At 40.0% G+C, this 24,047-nt stretch overlaps 1 protein-coding gene across 1 annotated transcript; it reads left to right on the plus strand.

Moving 5' to 3' along the window:
* HMGCR (3-hydroxy-3-methylglutaryl-CoA reductase) lies at window positions 725-21,597 on the plus strand. Its single transcript, NM_001122988.1, is given in 20 exon segments — window positions 725-802; window positions 5,614-5,801; window positions 7,141-7,252; window positions 7,540-7,627; window positions 9,054-9,138; window positions 10,042-10,147; window positions 13,521-13,627; window positions 13,738-13,854; window positions 14,275-14,435; window positions 14,555-14,802; window positions 14,918-15,093; window positions 16,323-16,517; window positions 16,879-17,037; window positions 17,182-17,339; window positions 18,062-18,167; window positions 19,881-20,051; window positions 20,361-20,501; window positions 20,586-20,744; window positions 21,158-21,312; window positions 21,457-21,597. Coding segments are annotated over 19 exon segments (2,664 nt in total). The 5' UTR covers window positions 725-802; window positions 5,614-5,636; the 3' UTR covers window positions 21,512-21,597.

The raw sequence follows: 24,047 nt of genomic DNA on the forward strand, positions 1-24,047 counted from the left end.
AGACAAGACAAAGAAGGCACATTTCAAATCTGTAACCAGTGCCTTGCACTGGAGGGAGAGAGGGAGAAAAGGAGAGAAGGAGATGGGAGGAAATGAGACAGAGACCTCAAGACTGGAGCCATTTACACTATTTATAGTAACAGGTAAGTCACAGTAAAATGTTGGTTTAGATTTCAGATATGGGTCTGCTTGAGATTTGGGTTAAACTTCTCTGCCACCTTCCCTTTTTTATTACACCGTTTTTCAGAGCCACCTTCACTTCCCTCCACCACTCTCCACTGAGTAATTGAGTTTTCTATCCTTGACCTGACCCTGCGTTTATCTGCACGCTCCAATTCTGCTCGCTACTACTGCTTCCCATAGTACTTTCACAGGCGGGGTGACCGCAGGTCAGGTCCTGGGCTGTAGGACACTCCACCAGCCAGATCCCCTATCGTCTTCGCCTAGACAGCTTCCATGCGTGCGCCCCCACGTCTCTTTGACCAATAGGCAGACCCTGGTGCTGGGACTCGACTGGCTATTGGTTGGCCGAGCCGTGGTGAGAGATGGTGCGGTACAAGTTCTCTGCACTGGTGAGAGCTATGGGCGGTTGTTAAGGCGACCGTTCGTGACGTAGCGCCGTCAGGCCGAGCAACCCCCAGATGATTGGCTAGACGATCGGACGATCCTTCTTTATTGGTCGCAGACTCGCCCGGTTCCGAGCGTGCGTACAACGAAGGTTCCTTCCGCTCCGCGTCTCCGTTGACTGGAGACGGGCGGAGCGCCGGCTTCCCGGGTCTGTGTCCTCTAGTGAAACCAGGAGGTGAGGAGGGCGGTGGCCGGGGCGGCGGTAGGTGAGAGCTGATTAGGGTCGTGTTGGTGGAGGTTTTCGAGCTCCGTCCAGCCCTGGGAAGGGGAAGCCGGCACCTCCTGCAGACCCGGGGGGAACTGTGCTGGTGGGTTTGCCCGGAGTGGAGCCCGGCCCCGCGGGGACTGCGAGGAGACGTCCTTGAGGCGCAGCTGGCCGAGCCGCGGCCGGCACCGATGCCGGGGAGCCCGTTGGCCAGGCTGGGCCGGAGGGGGTGAGGCGGGCAGGTCTCCGAGGGGCTGCCGTCACCATCGGTAGACCGGCGGGGTGTGGCCGGGTTAGTCGGCTCTGTCCGAAGTCGGCGGTGCTGGCCGCTGGGTCACGATCGCCAGGCGGAAAGAGTGCCAGGCAGGGTGACCTCGGAATTCCCTAGATTCGAGAAATACTGGGGGCTGCGGGACAACCGAGCCCGCATCTCGGGGAAAGGACTTGTCCGTCAGGTGTGGGCGTTCACGCCCAGGCTGTGCTGTTCACACCAGGCTCACGCCCTGGCGCTGCCGTTCGTCAGCACCTTTTTTTCCCGTAAATGATGCTGACTAGCTCAGAGTCTGAAAGAACCTTAGATCTGCATACATGCACCCGGTTATTTCCAGGAGAAACGGATTGAGAGGATGCAGAGCCCAATGTAGAGACTCAACCAAAGGATCCTAAAGGATTTTTTTTTTTTTTTTTTTTAAGGGGCAGAGTCTCCTTGGTGCTGATTTCCTTGAGTCCAAACCTAGTAGGTTTTCCGGAAATATTTGGTTTTGAATAGGATAAACATACCTTGGAGGTTCAAAAATAGAACAGACAATTTTTGCAGTAGGAAGAGGTTGATGTACTCCATCTTAAATGGTCGTTTGAGATTTTTCGGATTTGAGGACATGCTTTCTTAGACTTGGTCCTGAGAAGTCATGGGAAACATTAATTTCCAGGCCATTCTAAATAAATTCTGTATAATTTCAGATCCCGCAGTGTAGAGAATGTATTTTTTGTTTGCTCGTGAATTTATTTTTCTCTCTGTGCAGTGAAAGACATTTTATGATTTAGAGGTAATCTAGCAAAGGCCCAGAGTGTACTTTGGGGATAGACTGGATTTTGAGGGCCTCCTTTGTGGTAGTGTCTTTCCATTTAGTGATAAACTTGGCAGTAAAGAAAAATGGGAGTTAGTAATATGAAAACTAAAAAATGTGCAAAGATTACATCATTAACATGTGAAAACTGTTGAGGTGGCATGAGCATTTCAAGATAGTGTGCGCATGTGCACATGTATGCATGTGTTCTTTTTATTCTTGCGTGATCTATATCATGGAGCAATAACCACTTAGATCAGTATCTGATTAGGTTGACCATATGAAATTCCTGATGTTTGAAATGTGTCCATTTTCCCCCTGCAAAAATAGCAGTTTCATATGGCTCACTTAATACTTCTTCGTCAAAGAACTCTGGAGCACTAGCTTTTTAAGTGCATAGAAAAAAATATGACTTACTCACAAAGAGGTTCCATGTCATAAAACTGGGTGTAGATTCCGGTTTCCTGATTCCACTGAGAGAATTTATTTCCCCTAGGATACTAGGTTGAACAGGAGAATTCTAGATCCTGTTGAAATTTAAAATGACTCAGTATAAGACATGGTTCTTGCCTTCAGAGAGACAAAACATACACAGCAATTAATTGAGGACAATGTAAGGTAGTGTATAATCAAACACTGGAATGAGTGCTGAGTGGGGGGAATGAATTAGAGTGGGATGCCAAGGCATCCTTTTCTGCATTTGGCCATAGTAGGTGGTTTTCCTAGCATATTGGGTTAGAGTTGGAGGATTCAATTTAAAGTATCCATTCTTTTGAATAATCTGTGAAATGTGTAGCATACTTCAGTCTGAATAAGCAAGGCATGCACTGCCTCGCTTGATTTTTTTAAACTAAAATTTATTTTTATTGCAGCATGGCCTAAGTATTGTTTTTTGAATTTGTGTGAGATGGATGTCCCTGTAGCCGTCTGGCGCCACTTGAAACTGCTGATGAAGTTGGAAGATTAGATTCTATGGCATTTAAATGCTTTGCACAATCACAGGGAACTAGGGAGGGTACCCATGAGAAATGAGATTGTGTGCAGTTATGGTTACTTTGACACACCTTTGTGTATTTGGTTACTCATTTTGTATTTCCAAATGTATTTATTGCTCTGTGTTTGGGGGTGGTTCAAGGGATCATGTGTATATCTTTCCCTGAATGTTGCAAAGATAACTTTACACCTAAGAAAGAAATGTCCCAGAATTGACAGTGCTGCTACCTTAAAGCTTTTGAGAGAAAACATAATGTCCCTAATATATAACTATATATTAATAATGCTAAACCTATTTGACCAAATTGGGTTGCCTTCCTGCTAGTAGTTCAGATTTTAGTCCAACTGAATTAACTTTTTAATAGTGAATACATTAGATGAAATATTCTAAATTGAGACAAGGGTTTTGGAAGAAGGGAGTGTTAGAAATTTGACCTACTTTCAAAATGTGTTTTTAGTTAATTAATTTTCTGGAACATTGCTAGTTGATCATTTGGATTAGTTTATAGGGTTTTGTTTTGTTTCTATTTGGGTTTTGTTTTCATGATAGAAGGCTATCATGAAAATCTAGGCTTTTATGGGGCTTTTAGTTGAAGTGAGGAAGGGTCCACATCTAAGATGATAATCTCCAGTGCTTTAAGTCCAAGTCCTTGCTGATTAATACATAGTATTTTTTGTTACCGTTAATTTCTAAGATAGTATACAAAATGTAGCCTCACTTCCCCACACCATCTCCCTTTAATAGGTTCTCTGAATGCACAGAACTGGGAGGCTCAAAGGGGGGTGGGGGGAGTTAAATCCATATTCTAGTGCCCTTTAGGTTTGTTTCAAGGTGTGTCAATAAAATGCATGCTACTGTAGCTTAAGAATTTATTTTTTTTAATTAAGCAGGTATTTGTTGAGCAAGTGCCATATATATGTATGTGTATATATATATTTATGCAAAGTGTCAGAAGATGAAATGAGGAACAGGACTAGGGAGAAAGGTTGAAAAAGCATAAGTAAACAAATGCCTGCCACATTTATACATCTCAGTGACTGCCCGCCTTTTAAAATTGAGACCCACAGTAAGAAGTAACATTTCAAGAAATAATACCTAGCCATACCACATGTCTTACCCACAGCTATTTTTTTTCCTATTTTTTTTTAAAATGTTTGTTCTGACTCACACAATTGATTTCATGATATAATTGATCCAATAAAGGGTTGTAACCTGTGGTTTGGAAACCAGGTATCTATTTGGCCTGGTGTGGCTGAAATGCAGAGAAAATAGAGAACACTGAGTGATACAATGAGAGGTGACACTTAGTCATGGTTTTGATCCTAAAAACTACTCTTCTTTTGCCTATAACCCTTTATTAATGTTTTCTTTTATTTGGTGCCTTTTTATTTTCTCTCCTCAATAAATGAATCACTTTCTTAGTCATTACCATAAATGTGAAATTCATTTGAATTCTTTTTTTTTGGTCTTTTTTGGGGTTGGGGGGGACTGCACATGTGGCATATGGAAGTTCCCAGGCTGAGGATCAAATCGGAGCCATAGCTGCAGGCCTGTGCCACAGCCACAGCAACATCAGATCTGAGGCTCATCTGCAACCTGCACCACAAGTCACAGCAACGCCAGATCCTTAACCCACTGAGTGAGGTCAGGGATCGAACCTGCATCCTCAGGGATACTAGTCAGATTCTTTTCCTCTGAGCCATGATGGGAACTCCTAGTGGGGTTACTTTTTAAATCTTATTTTTTTGGGTAGTTAACATGCTTTATTATAAGCGTTCATTTTAGTATAAGTAAGGCTTGCAAGTTCCTATATTAGAGATCAGTGACTTCGATTTTTAAAAAATCAGAATATCAACATTACCATTTAGGCAGCAGACATGGGGTGGTTTAGTCACGGTAGTCATTAGACCAAAATAACATGTGTTCTGTTGGGAATATTTGAATGCTAGAGACATCCGCTTTGACTAGCCATCCTCTTCTGGTATTGTTGTAGAATTTTTGTTAGCTGTTAAAGTTTGGGAAAAGACCTCCAGTGACAGCAACATCAGGAAGGTTTCTTAAGTATCATTTCTCTAGTGATACTATGCCATGTATGGTCTGGAATGGAAAAGGGTAATGGACTCCTGCCCTTGAGGAGCTTTATAAACTAAGATAATGATTTACAGGAGGGCACTCAACAAGTAGATTGTTTGGTATTTGTCTTTTGTGTAACTAGAATGTAAAGAGTGAAGAAGGTATTGATATGCATTTTATGTCAGGGTAATCAGAAAAAAATGAATGGTTGTTTCTCACTTTTATTTTCTGCTTTAATGCTCTTTCTTAGATAATATCAGGGGCTGAGATATTTCTTTGGTTTGATCTTAAATACTTAAATTCATACAACTGGTAAGAAAGCGCTGCCTTTAAGTTGTTTGCTGGTGCATAACAGAGGTTTTAAGTGTTGTGAGTAAAACAGTCTTCTTAATTTTAGAATTATTTTCCAGAATTATAAGGAACACTATCAAATACTATTCAAATACTATCAAACAGTATACCTTTTTTAAATAAATGACTTTTATTTTTTCCATGATAGCTGGTTTACAGTGTTTTGTTCAAATAGTATTCTTAATGTGCAAGACAGTGCATACAAAAGCAGGGTTTACAATGCACTTTTCCTTAAAATCTTCAACTAAAAATACAGCAAACTGTATTTAAGTGTTTATACCTTATATGCCTTCCAGGATCCAAGAATTCTGAAGCTACAATGTTGTCAAGACTCTTCCGAATGCATGGCCTCTTTGTGGCCTCCCATCCCTGGGAAGTCATAGTGGGGACAGTGACACTGACCATCTGTATGATGTCCATGAACATGTTTACTGGTAACGATAAGATCTGTGGTTGGAATTATGAATGTCCAAAGTTTGAAGAGGTTTGTGAAATTAATTTGATTTCTGACTAAAGCAAATTACATTTTTAATGTCTAAAGAGTATCTCCTTGGAGAAATGTCTCTTCAGGTCTTTTGCCCATTTTTCCATTGATTGATTGGCTTTTTTGCTGTTGGGTTGTATAAGTTGTTTATATATTCTAGAGATTAAGCCCTTGTCGGTTGCATCATTTGAAACTATTTTCTCCCATTCTGTAAGTTGTCTTTTTGTTTTCTTTTTGGTTTCCTTTGCTGTGCAAAAGCTTTTCAGTTTGATGAGGTCCCATGGGTTTATTTTTGCTCTAATTTCTATTGCTTTGGGAGACTGATCTGAGAAAATATTCATGATGTTGATGTCAGAGAGTGTTTTCAAATGAACATCTCCTCAGAAAAGAAAATCGTGGACTTGGAGAAAAGACTTGTGGCTGCCTGATGGGAGGGGGAGGGAGTGGGAGGGATCGGGAGCTTGGGCTTATCAGATGCAACTTAGAATAGATTTACAAGGAGATCCTGCGGAGTAGCATTGAGAACTTTGTCTAGATACTCATGTTGCAACAGAACAAAGGGTGGGGAAAAAAATGTAATTGTAATGTATTCATGTAAGGATAACTTGATCTCCTTGCTGTACAGTGGGAAAATAAAATAAATAAATAAATAAATAAATAAACATTTTAGATGACAAAAAATAAAAATAAAAATAAAGAGTAGCTCCTTTTAGAGACAATATAATCAAAAAAATTTAAGAGTAAAATTTTTAGTTCAGTATTCATAAACTTACCTCACATTTTCATTTACTTATATAGTATGGAAATGCACTGGAAATACTTTTTTTTTTTTTTTTGTCTTTTTGCTATTTCTTTGGGCTGGTCCCGTGGCATATGAAGGTTCCCGGGCTAGGGGTCGAATCGGAGCTGTAGCCACTGGCCTACGCCAGAGCCACAGCAACGCTGGATCCGAGCCGCGTCTGTAACCTACACCACAGCTCACGGCAATGCCGGATCGTTAACCCACTGAGCAAGGGCAGGGATCGAACCCGCAACTTCATGGTTCCTAGTCGGATTCTTTAACCACTGCGCCACAACAGGAACTGGAAATACTTTTCTTTTTGCCTATGGTATATAAGTGTAATGGACACTTTTCATGATAGCTATTAACAGTGAAAAATGATTGGCTTAAACATTAGGTTGTTTAAAAATTGGGAGTTAACTTTTGATTTGCATTTTAATATTTTGTTGGGCTTGCACCTAAATTTCTATTATTATCATGATGATATTTAAACTAATGATGTATACCAAGTAGAACTTATATTTGATTGGGATTTTTCTTTTCTGTCTTTCTCCGAAGGATGTTTTGAGCAGTGACATCATAATTCTGACAATAACACGATGCATAGCAATCCTGTATATTTACTTCCAGTTTCAGAATTTACGTCAACTTGGATCAAAATATATTTTGGGTAATCATTTTATACATTCATATCTTGATATGCTATCAAATTTTTGATTTGCTATGGAAATTGACCTGTTTAAATCACCCAAGTAGAAATGTGTGTGTTGCTTAAAGTATGCTGCCTGCATTCAGTAGTTCATTTCTTTTTATTTGAATTAGACATTCTGCTATTTCTGAGACCTTAATAATCTGGAGAAAATAATATTACTTTCAGAGTATTATATACAACTGTATGTTACTATGTGTGTAATAAAGGATGAAGTTTTTTCAGTGTGTTGAATTTTGTCATTTTAGGTATTGCCGGCCTCTTCACAATTTTCTCAAGTTTTGTATTCAGTACAGTTGTTATCCATTTCCTAGATAAAGAATTGACAGGCTTGAAGTAAGTAGTAAGCAAAATATGCTTTTTTTTTTTCGGCCTTGTCTGCAGCCTGTGGAAGTTCCCAAGCCAGGGATCAAACCTGCACTGCAGCAGCAACGCAAGCTGCTGCAGTGACAACACTGGATCCCTAACCTGCACCACAAGAGAATTCCTAAAGCATAAATATACTTTCTTTCAAAATATATTGAAGGAATTCCTCCTGCGCCACAGTGGGTTAAGGATCTGATTTGTAGCAGCTTGAGTCATTCCAGAGGTGCAGGTTCAATCCTCAGCCCGGTGCAGTGGTTTAAAGGATCTAGTATAAGTTGCAGCTATGGCATAGGTTGCAGCTGCAGCTTGTATTCAGTCCCTGGCCCAGGAACTTCCATATGTCATGGGTGTGGCTAAACTAAGTTATTTTTAATAGCTCTCTAGTGTTCCCCTGTAGGATTATATTGTAGTTCATTTACTTACTCCTCTAGATTGGACTGTTAGCTTAATTAATTTCCTCCATTAATAACAAGACTGTGATAAATGTCTTTGTAGCTAAATTTCTGTTTGTATTTAGTGATTTTCTTAGGATGCATTCCTAGGAGTGAAAACAATGGCTATGTAGGCTTTTAGGGCTATTATTGGCATTTAACTTTCCTGAAAGGTTGTTTATCCTTCCACAAGTAGTAATTAATGGAAAAAAAATTGTATATAGTCTGCTGGTTTCCACTGCTCTCTGAAAGTACAGCTTTCCTATGAAACCTTTTTTAAGTGAAGAAGCAAGTACCTTAGGACACATCTTGCTAGTGGATGCACAAGATAAAGCACAGGCGCTCAGAGACACAGTTCAAAGCTCTGGCGGCTTGCTGCTGAGATGCTGAATGTGGTCCTGAGCAGTGACACTCTTGCTTCTCTGCTCCAGGTGCCCACTGCTTCTGTGACAGCTCCCTGTAAAAGAAACACTGGATGCCATTTTTACTTTTCACCTTTTTTTTTTGGTAAAATTGAAAATTCTCTTTAAATTCCTTTTGGTTAGAGAAAACAGGTACTAATATAAGTCCTTCATAAAGGTGAAGGGGCATAAAACGAACTTTCAAAAAAGAGGGGATACCTGTAACTTCACTTTTTCGTACATTTAATTCACATGGACGCATTTTTTTCCTAAGGATGATATTTTTGCTATAAAATTATCAAAAGGTGTTTCTGTGTATATATATTTACTTTTTTACATTAAAAATATTTGTAAATATTTTGAGCATCTAATATATTTAGCTTTGAGGATGTCGAAGGAGTATAGGGTGTACTTCTTGGTCTGCAGAAAGATACACATGCCAGAGCTCATACAGCCTATGGGATGGGGCAGAGTTTTGTTTTAGAAAGGAATTCTTTAAGTGACATTTTTTTTTGTTTTGTTAAACATACCTGATCATCTTGTTTTCTTTTTCTTTTTTTCTAGTGAAGCTCTGCCCTTTTTCCTACTTTTGATTGACCTTTCCAGAGCAAGTGCACTGGCAAAGTTTGCCCTCAGCTCCAACTCACAGGTATTATTTATAAGACATGAATGTCAGTTGTATTCTTTTTTTTTCAGATTGTTGACATTAATTGGAAGGATAAGTAGAGTTTCTTCACAATCCAAGATTTAGGAGTTGCCCACAATTTGGTCACGTCCTAAGACGGGTCTTCCCAAATACCCTAGGAACTGTCCAATTTATCTTACAACTCAATTGTAATTCCACATCTTTTAGAATTTGGAATCTTCCCCATTTTCCTTCTTGAAGATTTCAGAGCCTAAGGTAACACGTCTTTTGAGTAACTTAGAGTATCTACCTAGTTCAACCTATCAGAGAACGGGCAGGATGTAATGGAAGACTCTCAGGGTAGACTGACTTCTGAACCCCTTGAATGAACACTGGCATTATTGCCCATCTAAAATTTTATCTTGGTGTTCATTAGCCACTTTAAAGAACCTAACATTTTAGAATAATAGAGTATCTGAGGATAAACTTTCATATACTTCTGTCCTGATTATGTATTTGACGAGTATGATGATTGGAGCATTTTGACAAGGATACTTGGGTTTCATATTACTAACATGATATCAAAAAATTTGCAACTAAGCACTTATTTCAATGGTAGCAAAAGTATAAAATGTTGGAGGATTTACTTGTGTGGGATTTAAATGGCAGGATTAATGTCCCACCCCAAAGGAATCTTCCTAAGAACTTTCGTTCAGTGGATGGGGAGATCAGTGCATGTTCTTCTTTTTTTATTCCTCCAAATTATTAGCATCCCTTGTATCTGGAATGCCTATTAATCTTAACATATTGTGTATTTTATTCTTAATATAGTAAATTAGATTTAGTAGAAGCCCTGGGATGCTCTCTAACATTTAAAAAATTTATTTTGTACCTTGCCCTCATTGATATATTTGGCCTGTGTTTTAGGATGAAGTAAGGGAGAATATTGCTCGTGGAATGGCAATTTTAGGTCCCACATTCACCCTCGATGCTCTTGTAGAATGCCTTGTGATTGGAGTTGGCACCATGTCAGGTTTGTAAGCAATTTTTAACATATTTTAAAATAAGTTTGCAAAAGAAGAGAAAAAGAAAAAAGATTGGATTGTATCAATTATTCTTACACTCTGTCTTAAAAATCAGGCATTACTCTTAAATTTTTTTAATTGTTTGAATATGTGGACATAATCCTGTCTGACCTCCTGTCTGTGTGCTTTAGTGAAAACTTGGTAGGTTACTGTTTATTTTCACTCTTGCTATCTTTTTCTGTGCTCCACTCTTTTTGGATGACTTTATGATGGTTTTATTTTTTTGTTTGGTTTTTAACCAAGTTTGTATTCCAGGCTCATTTGGAAAGCACCTTCCAGCTCCTACTTTGCCTGGATTAAATTAGTGACTTGGTTCCTTCCTTGTGTTTTAATTGTCATGTAGGAGACAGAGCAGAAGTCAGGAGTTGGACAGCTCTAAGTTGGGTCCACCTAATAGAATGATTAGGAAGATACAATCAGACAGTATGCAGTACCTCCTCACACTTGGCCAGCATTGGCTGCAACAATCGTTTCTTCATTCTTAATTGGAAAGCAGAGAATGAAATGTGAAATGTCAAACATAGGACTCCATTATGTAGGACAAAAATTACAGCCTCGTGTGGAAATTTGCCAGAATGGCTATATGATGCTCTTGTCAAGGTTTCCTAATCAGTTAAGACTAGACTTTAGACTTCACGGCTTTCTCATGAAGGCCACGCTTAGTTAACTCCTGTTCTAGTGTATTTCCTGGTGCTTTCTTAGGGCCCTCAATAAGAAGTTTCCTTCTTTCAGAGGTAAGTTATCTAACATTAAGAGAGTAGCTGGTTGTCATTAGTTGAGGTCTCTTCACTAGATAGTATATTAAGTATATAATGTTTCTTCTGACTTTCTGAGGGCAATTTTATTATTTATTCAGTTACTTAACCTGTCATTCAAAATTAATTTAGCAAAGATTTTTTTTTTAATTATTTTTTTAGGACTTCTTTGGTGGCCTAGTGGTTAAGGACTCAGCATTGTGACCACTGTGGCTTGAGTTTGATCCCTGGACTGAGAACTTCTGCATGCTGCAGATGTGACCAAAAAAAAAATTTTTTTTTTAACGGCCACACCCAAGGCAGATGGAAGTTCCCAGGTGAGGGGTCGAATCGGAGCTGTAGCTGCCAGCCTGTGCCACAGCCATTCAGGATCTGAGCAGCGTCTGAGACCTTTACCACAGCTCACAGCAACACCAGATCCTTAACCCACTGAGCAAGGCCAAGGATCAAACCCGCATCCTTGTGGATACGGTTCTTAACCCACTGAGCAACAGTAGGAACTCCTGGGTATAGAGTTTTGACAGAGACGTAGTCATGTAACGGCCGCCATAATCCAGAAAAATGTTTTTGATCAGGTGAAAATATACCTATATGATTTTATTCAAGCAGAAAAGTATATACAAGATGAGAAGATTAGCTCGGAACTGGTAGTGGGCCGTGAAACCAAGGATTATTCATTGGAAACTGATGTAGAAGGTAGGATGGTGAGTTTGGTTATGACAAGTCAGAACAGTGGAGAAAGGAAGTGATTAGTTTTGTCATTGGAGAAGCCAGCTAGGAGACATTTACAGCTGTACAGAAATGGTAAAATTAGGAATTTGGCCTAGGGTAGAAAGTAACTGTTTGGAAAGCCAGTAAAAAAAGGAAAAAGTCTTTACTTCTTGGAAGTATGTAGATTGGTGCTGTCTGCTTATAGTGCTGAAGTGGCACAGAGAGACTATCTGGGGACAGAGTAAAGAATGCCTGGAGAACCTATAACAACAACGGTAGTTACTGTTGGGAAAGGGTAGAGAGCCAGGTGGTAAAAGCATTGGTCAGGTGTGGTTTGTGATTTCAGTAGTCTCAAATTTGAAAAGATTATATTTGGCTACTATTTAAATGGAGGTTGCAGGGAGTTCCTGTCATGCTTTGGCAGAAATGAATCTGACTAGTATTCATGAGGACGCAGGTTTGATCCCTGGCTTCGCTCAGTGGGTTAAAGATCCCGCTTTGCTGTGGCTGTGGCGTAGGCTGGCAGCTACAGGTCCCTTTTGGCCCCTAGCCTGGGAACCTCCATATGCCACAGGGGTAGTCCTGAAAAGAAAAACAAACAAACAAACAAACAAATAAATAAATGGAGGATGCTTTTGGTATTGTAATTTTGTATTCTCTTGGTTTTCGGCATTTTAGAGTAATTGCTGTGGAGTTTTTTCAATGTATGCTTTTTTTCTATTATATAGTCAAATGACATACAATTCAGAAAATGAAATACAATGTTGAGGGTTTTTTGTGTTATTCTACTTGGCAGTTTTTATAGGAAAAGGGAATCAAGTTTTATTTGTATTTCAGAACATTTTTATTTTATATTTAATATGAATGACAGCAGAAATATGTTTTATATTAAGGTTTACTTATAAAGCGAGAGAATGGGATTAGGTAATCTTTTCCCATCTCTCTTCCTTTCTGTCTGAGAATATCACCCAATGATACCTTCACCATCGTGTAGTGGAACATTTGTTAATTTGGATCTTGCATTTGTGTTAGATCATTTCTCAGATCAGTGAAATGAACCAAAATTGTAAGAGCATCAATAGATACCATAGAGGTTATACTGAATTTAGAGTTTGTTGTACACATGAAATGTTTATTATGATATTATATCAGGAATGGCATGGCTGGCAGTGTTTTACACAAAGTCCTTGGTCCACGGGTGAATTGCTTTTGTGTTGTTGAGTGGGACTGAATCAGTAATAAAATGGGGTGGGAGACCTTTGCTCCATTACAGTGGCCTGTCCTTGATATCCTACCTCAAAACAGAGTACTACCATTTGATAAAAGGGGATGATCAAATGGGTTAAACACCGGCCTGCCTGGCAGTGTGCACTGGGGACACGGGACAAGATGCAGGCTTTGTCCTCGAGGAAGTTATTCCTCTGTGCACTTAGGCCTTGCAGCACCTCTGACTTCCTAATTTTTTTCCCACTAGTCGGCCAAGAGCTTAATATGCTAATACTTTCACATAGTCGTCTGCCTAGAGGAAAAGTCCTTGTGATATAGTTGCCATCAAAAATATACATATTGGGAGTTTCTGTCATGGCTCAGGGGTTAACGAACCCAACTAGCATCCATGAGGATGCAGGTTCAATCCCTGGCCTCACTCAGTGGGTTAAGGATCCGGTGTTGCTGTGAGCTGTGGTGTAGATTGCAGACGTGGCTCAGATCCCGTGTGGCTGTGACTGTGGCGTAGGCTGGCCACTATAACGCCGATTGGACCCCCAGCTTGGGAACCTCCATATGCTGCAGATGTGGCCCTAAAAAGACAAAATACTACTTTACTAATCAACATGTTAACTTTTTCTCTAACCAGGGGTGCGTCAGCTTGAAATTATGTGCTGCTTTGGCTGCATGTCAGTTCTCGCCAACTACTTCGTGTTCATGACTTTCTTCCCAGCTTGCGTGTCCTTGGTTTTAGAGGTAAGGGCAGTTCCTACTATTGGCATTAGTAGAAGAGTCACACTTCTCATTAGATTAGTTCACCTAAAGAAAATCAGTACCTTCTAACGTAACACTGACTTACTTTGTAGCTTTCTCGGGAAAGCCGCGAGGGTCGTCCAATTTGGCAGCTCAGCCATTTTGCCCGAGTTTTAGAAGAGGAAGAAAATAAACCAAATCCTGTTACTCAGAGAGTTAAAATAATTATGGTAATTACATGGTTTTATTCTCCTTTCAGTATCTTTGGTTCCAATATATGCTGCTTTTCAATTTTATTTTCTAAGCTTATCGTTCTGTAATTTTTGACTGTTTCACTGATGTTCCTCTTCCTTTTTTTTCCCTTCTGTATCATTTCTTGGAGGGCCCTGGTTTTCTCTCTCCCCTAAATAGATTTTTCAAGTTCCTCCACTTTATATCTCTTTGAAAATCCGTTCCTCTTGGGGGGGGGGTAGTGTTTTCAGCTGTTCAGAGGGGCTGTTATTAGTCACATAGCAAACCTGGGGCTTTCTTTTCATGGTAAGGGAGGGTCATGGAAGGGAGATAGTGTTTGGTTATCCAGTTGCTAAGGAGGAGAAGTCAAGGTTTCATTGATAAACAGAGAAAACATGATTTTTGAATTTTTCTTTCAGTCTCTAGGCTTGGTTCTTGTTCACGCACACAGTCGCTGGATAGCCGATCCTTCTCCTCAAAACAGTACGGCAGACAATTCTAAGGTTTCGTTAGGATTGGATGAAAATGTGTCCAAGAGAATTGAACCAAGTGTTTCCCTCTGGCAGTTTTATCTGTCTAAGTAAGTTCCCTGAGCCCTACTGTTGTATATTAATCATAACACGCTATGCTCCTGAAAGTTTAAGTTGTGCCTTTTATATTTCTGAGTAATAACATTTTAATTTGCTCTCTTTTATTTAGAATGATCAGCATGGATATTGAACAAGTTATTACCCTAACTTTGGCTCTCCTTCTGGCTGTCAAGTATATCTTCTTTGAACAAGCAGAGACGGAATCTACACTCTCATTAAAAAACCCTATCACATCTCCGGTAGTGACCCAAAAGAAAGTCACAGATGACTGTTGTAGACGTGAACCAACACTGGTCAGAAATGACCAGAAATTCCACACAGTGGAGGAGGAGGCCAGGATAAACAGAGAAAGAAAAGGTGATTTCGTACTCTCCTCATTTTCCATTCTTCCAGTGTTGATTCATCAGGAAGTTGAGGTCTTTTTTAAAACTTTAGTTCAGCGTTAAGAGATTTCTTTTAATCTTTTGAACAGTTGAGGTTATAAAACCCTTGGTGGCAGAAACTGACACCTCAAGCAGACCCACGTTTGTGGTTGGTAACTCCACACTTGATTCTTCGCTGGAACTAGAGATGCAGGAACCTGAGATCCAGATTCCCTCGGAGCCTCGGCCTAATGAAGAATGTCTACAGATACTTGGAAATGCAGAGGTGAGAAAATAAATTAAAGTTTTTGTAAGAAAAGGAGTTTTTTTAATTAAATAAGGAAGGAAATTATAGCAACTCAGTACTGTAAGTTCTAGGCACCATGTTGCATGGTTTACAGGTACTGCTCTTATTTATTCCCTACAATCTTGTAAGACAGGTGGAATTATGTCCATTTTTCAGATGAGAAAATGAAAGCTCCAGGAGGGTTAAATATGTCCAAAAGTAACTGATCTAGGAAATGGTAAAGCTGGGATCAAGAGTCCAAGATTTACTGACTTAAGAGTTAACATTCTTTCTACTTTATTACTGTTATTGTAAGAAGAGCAACTGCTATATTCTTGTATGTGTGTTCAGGTCTAGGAAGGCTTTAACACAGAAATGAACTTCAGAACTAGAAGAAGAGTTTGGGTTTTTTTGTTTGTTTTTTAAAGTAAGCTTGATACTCACAAGGCTTGTTTTCTTTCAGTCCACTCATGTTTTAGGATGACTCTTATGTTCCATCCATACCTGCTTACTCTGGTTCATTCTCAACTTATGTGTATATTAGTGAGAATAGATTGTTTTTCTTTATCACTATTCTTTTCCTCATTCCTTGATGTGTACCAACTGTCTTGCTGTATACAGGGTTAACAAAACTAACAGATGGGTGCCAGAATCTTGTCTTTTTGTCTTTTTAGGACTGCACCCGTGGCATATGGAGGTTCCCCGGGCTAGGGGTCGAATCGGAGCTATAGCCGCCAGCCTACGCCAGAGCCACAGCAACACAGGATCTGAGCCGCATCTGCAACCTACACCACAGCTCACGTCAACGCCAGATCCTTAACCCACTGAGCAGGGCTAGGAATCGAACCCGTGTCCTCGTAGATGCTAGTCGGGTTTGTTAGCCACTGAGCCACGACGGGAACTCCAGTGTCAGAATCTTAAATAGGGAGGTTTTTTCCTTTTATTAATGTCACTTGCAAAATTTAGTGTTTTAGTCTAATGTTAGTTTTCACATTTTTATAAAGAATTTTCTTTAATTTTGATGTTCTTATTTCTACTCAGATCGTCTTTAGAATTCCAACTTCCTTTCGTTTTCTTAAAGTACTTATGTTTTAGTTCTCCTGACAGCACTGTTTGTATTAAAATGGTTTATTTATTATGGATGATATGAAGTATGGTTCAAGTCTTTTTTTTCATCTCCTTCCATCAACTCCCTTACCTTTTTTTTTTTTTCCCCTCCATTTCTTTAGAAAGGTGCAAAATTCCTTAGTGATGCTGAGATCATCCAGTTGGTCAATGCTAAACATATCCCAGCTTACAAATTGGAAACTTTGATGGAAACCCATGAACGAGGTGTATCTATTCGCCGACAGTTACTTTCCAAAAAACTTCCAGAACCTTCTTCCCTCCAGTATCTACCCTACAGAGACTATAATTACTCCTTGGTATGTTATTTTCTTGATTTGAGCACATTTCCTTTCTAGCTTTAGTCTTTAGCTTTTTGGTCTTTTTCTTGACTCGTCTTTTGTAACTACATAGTTTTATAAAATGTTTTTTGTTTTAAACCATTTTACTCTAATTTTGTATTGTGCTTATGCTATGGGTTATCAACATTCAGAAATTTTTCCACTTGTTACTTGTAGTCATTACTCAAGATTTTAGTATTTTCAAAACATGTAAAGAGTAAATTAAAAATTTGGTTGAAAAATACTCTAAAAGATTAAGTTCGAAGAAAGTTGTTAATGACAAGGGCTGTTTATTTGCTATGTGTAGATTTTTCACTCAGGACCTGACCTTTCCTTTTAGGTAATGGGCGCTTGCTGTGAGAATGTTATTGGATATATGCCCATCCCTGTTGGAGTGGCAGGACCCCTGTGCTTGGATGGAAAAGAATTTCAGGTTCCAATGGCAACAACAGAAGGTTGCCTCGTGGCCAGCACCAATAGAGGCTGCAGAGCAATTGGTGTAAGTTGGCATTTATGCATTTGCCTGTTTTAAGGTATACTCTAGGCAGTGAGAGGAGATCTGGGGACAGTCAAAGACAGCGTTTGAGACGAGCCAGCACTGTTTTCAGGATTAATATGTGCTTTTGTGACATACTCTGTGTAGCTTGGTGGAGGCGCCAGCAGCCGAATCCTCGCAGATGGCATGACTCGTGGCCCAGTGGTACGTTTTCCACGTGCTTGTGACTCTGCAGAAGTAAAGGCCTGGCTCGAGACACCTGAAGGGTTTGCAGTGATAAAGGAGGCATTCGACAGCACCAGCAGGTGTGTGTGGGTTTACATGTACATTTGTGTTCACTTCAGAACCAGTGCCATCTTCTGTGATGGCTTAACATAACTGTTAAGATACTGCCTGCTTAAGATGACAGAACAAAATATCAGCTTTAAATCTGTTCATTCAAAACGAGTAATATGAATGCTTGGTTGGGATGGAGGGAGCAAAATATTGGTACAAATGAATACCTCCATAGAGGTGAATTAGAAAAAAAGTGTGCACTTGTAAGTTTGCGTTGGTTTTCCAAGACTCACTCTGATTAGGCAGTAACTTTGCCCTAGAAGAGTTCTGACATAGACTTTCTCTGGGGCAGAATTGCCTGAGAGTATTTTCCAAGCAGGAGAGAAGTAAATATTCGTATAGTAGATTTACTTTGAATATAGAACATTAAGTTTATAAAGAAGTAGAATCAATACAAATGATAACCCCAGTATAGTTCAAGCTTATATGCTTGTTTTATTTGGGCTTTTAAAGTTTATTTATGATGAAAGTACTGTCTGCAGCCCTCCCTTCTTGTACATGTGATAATGAGACAGAGTTGAAGTAGTATTCCAATTAATAGGTTTAATTAAAGAAGAAAATTCATTTAATAAGTAATCTTCATGAGCTTTCTCTTACATATAAAATGAACCACCTAAACTGGATTTTAAGATAACTTCCATTTTCTTAAAAAAAAAAAAAAAATAGTGAAGTCTGCTTTTTTCGTTTACAGATTTGCTCGTCTACAGAAACTTCAAATGAGTGTGGCCGGACGCAACCTTTATATCCGTTTCCAGTCCAGGTCAGGTGATGCCATGGGGATGAACATGATTTCGAAGGTGAGCATGGACAGACTAACAGAACTTGCAGGAGTGATTGTCCCTGGAGAGGGCAGCAGGCTCACACTTTACTATATGCCCTCCTCCTGTACTTTTGAATTTTGTACCATCTATATATACACTCCTTATTCAAAGAGTTGACTGACTGAAAGATTTTTATTGAAAGGTAAATATTAGTTCATGCAACTCATTTTATATAAATCAGGCATTTGTTGATTGATGTTGTTTGTATTTGACATGTTTAATTTAGACCTAGCATTATACAATTTCTGGGTCTACTCAGAAGGGCTGGGAAGAATCTAGGGGTTAGTGCTTCCTATAAAACCTGAAAGCTGACCTTTTCCAGAGACTTTAGGACTCATATTTAAGAAGCCAAGTTCATATGTGTATAGTTCCTTTATTTTAAGTATCTCCTTATAAGAAGATTGTATATAGCTTACATTTTATTCTGCTGATATTTGCTCTTTACCAGACAGAAATGTAAAATGTTAAAGTCAATTGGTCAGGCTGCTTGTGTTTTACCTGTTTATAAGAACTACTCAGAAAGAGAGGATAGTGACTAAATGTATAAGCTTTAAAAATTGCCATTAAACAGTATAGCAGTTCCTGAAAAAAATAAAAATAGAATTACTTTGATTCAGCAATTCCACTTTTGGGTATATCACAAGTAGGGTCTCAAAGAGATGCTTGCATAGCCATGTTTATAGCATTATGCACAACAGCCAAAAACTAGAAGCAGCCCAAATGTCTATCAGCAGATGAATAAAGCTTGGTACGTATATACAGTGGAATGTTATTCAACCCTGAAAAGAAAGGGTTGACACATGCTCATATATGTGGATGAGCCTTGCGATTCACTTGCGAAGTGAAATAATCTAGTCACAAAAAGACAAGTACTGTATGACTCATTTCTGTGTTACCTTGATTAGTTAACTTCATGGAGACGAAGTAGAAGGGTGGTTGCTAGGGGCAGACGGGAATGAGGAGTTGTTTAATGGTTATAGAGTTTTGAGTTTTGCAAGATGCAAAGAGTTGTGGAGATTGGTTACTCCAATACGATGTGAATGTACTTAATATTACTGGACTATACACTTGAAAATGTATATTCTATGTTACAGGTATTTTTCCACAACTAAAAAAAATTTTTTTTTTCATTGCAAAAAGCATGTTTTGGATTTTTGAAGTGATGTGAATTGAATTAATTGAATTGGAAGTCATTGGAAGGCTTGTTTATATTTTATGTAAATCCTAATGCCTTTCCATTAACCACAAGATTTACTTTAATGTCTGACTTCTCTTAACCAGGCTTTGCAACTTTGGCTTTCACGTAACAATTTAATAACTAGAAGAGGGAGCTTATTACATGTGGGTCATGGATTGAGTTAGTCCCGGGTGACATGAATTTGAGTATTATATTCTCATTGAGTATTTTTAGTATATTCTCATCATACTATTCATCAGTGACTACAAAGGGTGCCCCTAGCAACCACCCTTCTACTTCATTTTCCTATCTAAAAACATGAGAAACCTGTACCTGGCTGAGAAATTAGGCACTGTAATGGTTAATAAGACAGCTGTTATTTTGGGGCTCAATCTCTCTGAACTATAGTAATTGTATTTAGAAGTACTGCTATTATTAGATACAGATAAAACCTCTGATTTATAACTGACTGTGTTTTAATGTAGGTTTTTTTGTTTGTTTTTGGTTAATAGGGTACAGAGAAAGCCCTTTCGAAACTTCATGAGTATTTCCCTGAAATGCAGATTCTGGCAGTCAGTGGTAACTATTGTACTGACAAGAAACCTGCTGCTGTAAACTGGATAGAGGGAAGAGGAAAGTCTGTTGTGTGTGAAGCTGTCATTCCAGCCAAGGTTGTCAGAGAAGTGAGTGATTGGGTGAATTTTTAATTTCGTTAACCTTTCAATGGATTAAAAAGTGGGGGGGAAAGGCATATTAACATTCTAAGTAAAGTTGACTGTAAGGGTGCAAGCGCTGTGTTAAAGATGACCGTTTTGTCACATCTTCCCGGTCTGTGGGTGGCAGGACGACCCTTACAGATACTTTTTACTGAGGACAGGGCTGACATGGGCCGCATCTAAACTCCCTTGTTTCTGGAGGTGCAGAAAGATCTGGGTAACCCACTCCTGATCTTCGGGGGGAAGACATAAAATGCACACACCTCTGTTTTCTAGGTATTAAAGACTACTACAGAAGCGATGGTTGAGGTCAACATTAACAAAAATCTGGTGGGCTCGGCCATGGCCGGGAGCATCGGCGGCTACAACGCCCATGCAGCCAACATCGTGACTGCCATCTACATTGCCTGTGGTCAGGTGAGGGCTCCAGCCTCCACCTCTCTTGTCTTTCATCGTTCTAAATGAGAGAAGTTTTCTATTTTGCCTTTCTGTTTTTTTCAGGATGCGGCACAGAACGTTGGCAGCTCCAACTGTATTACTTTAATGGAAGCGAGTGGTCCCACAAATGAAGACTTGTACATCAGCTGCACCATGCCATCCATAGAGATCGGGACCGTGGGCGGGGGGACCAGCCTGCTCCCTCAGCAGGCCTGTTTGCAGGTAAGACCTGTGGGGCCAGACTCCAGGGACCTCAGGCCCAGTTCTGACTCGTTGGGATTCTGTGTTTCTACCTGAATCCACAGATCACTCTCCTCTGTGATCGGCGGGCATCTTTTCACTCTCTTGCTTCCCAGTAGCCTAAGCCATCGGGCAGGCACAGGCTTAGTAAATTGAGGAAGCAGATTAAGAGAGCAGACGAGTGTTCATCTGCTCTGGGTGAGGGCACTGCCAGCCAGGCCGTGGACGTCAGGTCCACTGCGGTGGATCCATTGTCAGACCTGGAAATGTAGTCCCTCCAGCGGAGCGTGCTTCTCTCCTAACGCCATTGTAGTGGCCCTCATTTCAGTTCATCAGTAGGAAGTTGTTGCTGTAACTTGAAGGCTGAGTCCTGCCCTGTCTGTCCCTGGCTGCAGATGCTAGGGGTTCAAGGAGCGTGCAAAGACAATCCTGGGGAAAACGCCCGGCAGCTCGCCCGAATTGTGTGCGGTACAGTGATGGCTGGGGAGTTGTCCCTGATGGCAGCTTTGGCAGCTGGACATCTCGTCAGAAGTCACATGATTCACAACAGGTAAGCCTTCAAGACTTTTTTGGCACGTTTTCCCTATACTTAAAATATGTAGTATAAAAACCTCCTTCACAGATACAAGTCCCAACTTAAAATTCTGCATTCCTGACATTTTGTATATCCCTACTTTGTCTTTTTCTGCTGTAGGTCAAAGATAAATTTACAAGACCTCCAAGGAACTTGCACTAAGAAGGCAGCTTGAATAGGCTGACAGTTCTGAACAGAAACACGGGCTTTGGGTTCTAAAGGACTGACATAAAAATCTGTGAATTAAAAAAGCTCAATGCAGTGTCTTGTTGAGGATGAATAGTCGTGATCAGTGAGACGACTGCTTGGTTTCTGACTCTTTCGGAAAGTCCGAGGTTCTTCTTTCCACGCAGATTCCTCAGATCTGAACACAGTTTACATGCCTTACATGCTGTGCTCTTTGGAAAATCCTCAACATGGATATTATGCCTTTAGAGCATCACAGTGGTAATCGACCGCACACTTCTGCAAGAGAATACAGCTGGAAAAGAGTGTTTTCTTGTGATAAAATTCATGGAGTTCATGGTGATCAGTGTGAGATTGAACCCTCCTCCTGTCCACACCCCTCAACCCCCAACCCTGGGTTGAAATGGATTTTTAAATTATATTGTAGCTGATAAAACTCCTGATTTCATAGTTAATTTATTAAGTCTGGGTTGTAGAACTTTAAGAAATAAGAGCTAAGTTTATTTTTTTGTAAACTAATACTTCATTTGGTGCTGGTCTGTTTTGATTTTGGGGGGGATAGCCAATGTGATTCTTCAGAAGGGGGCCTGCTTTCTTCAAGAGAAGAATTGCCCTTATCCCTGGATTACAGAATAATGTGCTACTAAGCAGTGCTAAATAGTTCTCTTTCAAGAAAACAAATCACTGCATTTATCTCTGCAGGTTATTTGTTCAGAGAGGACTCTGGTCTAAATATAAATGTTTGTCTAGATTGGCCATATCTTTCGGCATATAAGGCTTTAAGAAGCAGAGTTTTGTGCTCTTTATTAAAGATCCAAGAGCTCTTAATATTGCCTAGATGAAGGTGGCTCTGTTTATCAATGATATACAAGTCTATGACCTCTCTTGGAACTCAGCAGGTGGAAAACACAGGTTTGGAAGAAAATTACCACTTCGCAAAGCCAACTTTCTTTTTTTTTTTTTTTGGCCGCACCCTCGGCATGTGCACGTTCCCGGACCAGGGATTGAACCAGTGCCGTAGTTGTAGCCTACGCCACAGCTGCGGTAATGCTGGCTCCTTAACCCACTGTGCCACAAGGGAACTCCCAGTTTCTTAAAAGATACTTAATTTAGCTGAAAAATCTAGATAGTTTTTTGTAAAGGCCTGTATGAAATCTGTATATGTTGTAATAAAGCTTCTTGTGCCAGGAATTTATTGAAAGTGTTGAAGAAATAAAAATCAACTGACATACTGGTAAAATACTTAAAGGTTGGTCCTGAGAAGATAATTGTTCTTAATGTTGTCCAGGACACCCTGGTTTGCTTTGTCAAGCCTAGTGAAAAGGAGCGTGAGCTTTCCGAGCCAGTGAAGGTGCCGCGTGAATGGCCACAGAGGGAGTGTCCCTTGTCCTGCGGCCAGGAGGTTGGCGACTGAAACATTCACACAGGGCTCTTTGATGGACCCATAAAAGCTTCCTCAGGGGGTCAGCAGAGTTGGTGAATCTTAATTTTTTAAAAATGTACAACTTTTGTATAAATAATAAAGAACTCCTTATTTTGTATTACATCTGATGCTTCAAGTGTTGGTCTTGGAAAGCTGATGGCTCCGTAGAAGATGGACTCTGAGACACATTCCAGTAATGCCCTGGCAGCAGGAGAGCCTCTGAGTGACTGCGTCTGCATTATTGTTGGGGAAGACTGGCCTTTTCTGTTGTAGGTCAAGTTTAAATTGCTTCAATTGTGTCTTTTTCCAGTGACTTTTTATTTATCTGAATTTTTCATGGAAGTGGCTGTGAAATGTATGTTGAGTCTTCATTTTGGTGACTGTAACCAATACCATCTTGCTAAACTAATGTTTTGTACAATTACTAAATTGTATACATTTTGTTATACTTTCTTCCAGTTCCAGTAAATTATGAAAAGGAAGTTGATACTGATAAGTGTAAGCAGTAACCTTTTTTGTTTGGATTAGCCATAGACCTGAGACCTGCAAGCTTTGAAAGTCTGGCCAGAGTGGTAACCTGTAATTCACACTAGGTGTCCTGTGACCATTTATCATAATCTGTTATGTTCTCCACCTCTACAACAGGAATGGCAGGCCAGTGTTCTCTATGCCTTAAAACTCTTGCTTAGACAATTTGAAGAGTTCAGATTTCTCATCTCAACTGGACGCCTTTTGGATATTGGGGGTGTGACAGTTGAGAGGAAGAGGTCATCAAGATGGGACAGCCAAAACCACATGGCCACTGCAGGTGTGCACAGAGCCTGCATCAGCTGAAGCGGAGAGTACAGCTTAGTATAGCTGAGGTTGGCCTCCTTAAAAACTGATTCCTATTTACTGGCAATTGCGGACTCTACTTCTGCTATAGTTAGAGGAGAACAGGTGTGTATGAATCCCTGAGAACCAAGGCTCAGATCCTTGAGAGTCATTTCGAATTTTTCTCCCAAATGACATGTGATCCCGTCTGGTTGGCCCCCTAGAGAGTGGAGCAGGCTGTGCAGGAGTTTCACCCCCTCATTGCTTGGGTGATTTGATAAGCAGTGAG

Source organism: Sus scrofa, chromosome 2 (assembly GCF_000003025.6).
Source record: "Sus scrofa isolate TJ Tabasco breed Duroc chromosome 2, Sscrofa11.1, whole genome shotgun sequence".
NCBI classification, from domain to species: Eukaryota; Metazoa; Chordata; class Mammalia; order Artiodactyla; family Suidae; genus Sus; species Sus scrofa.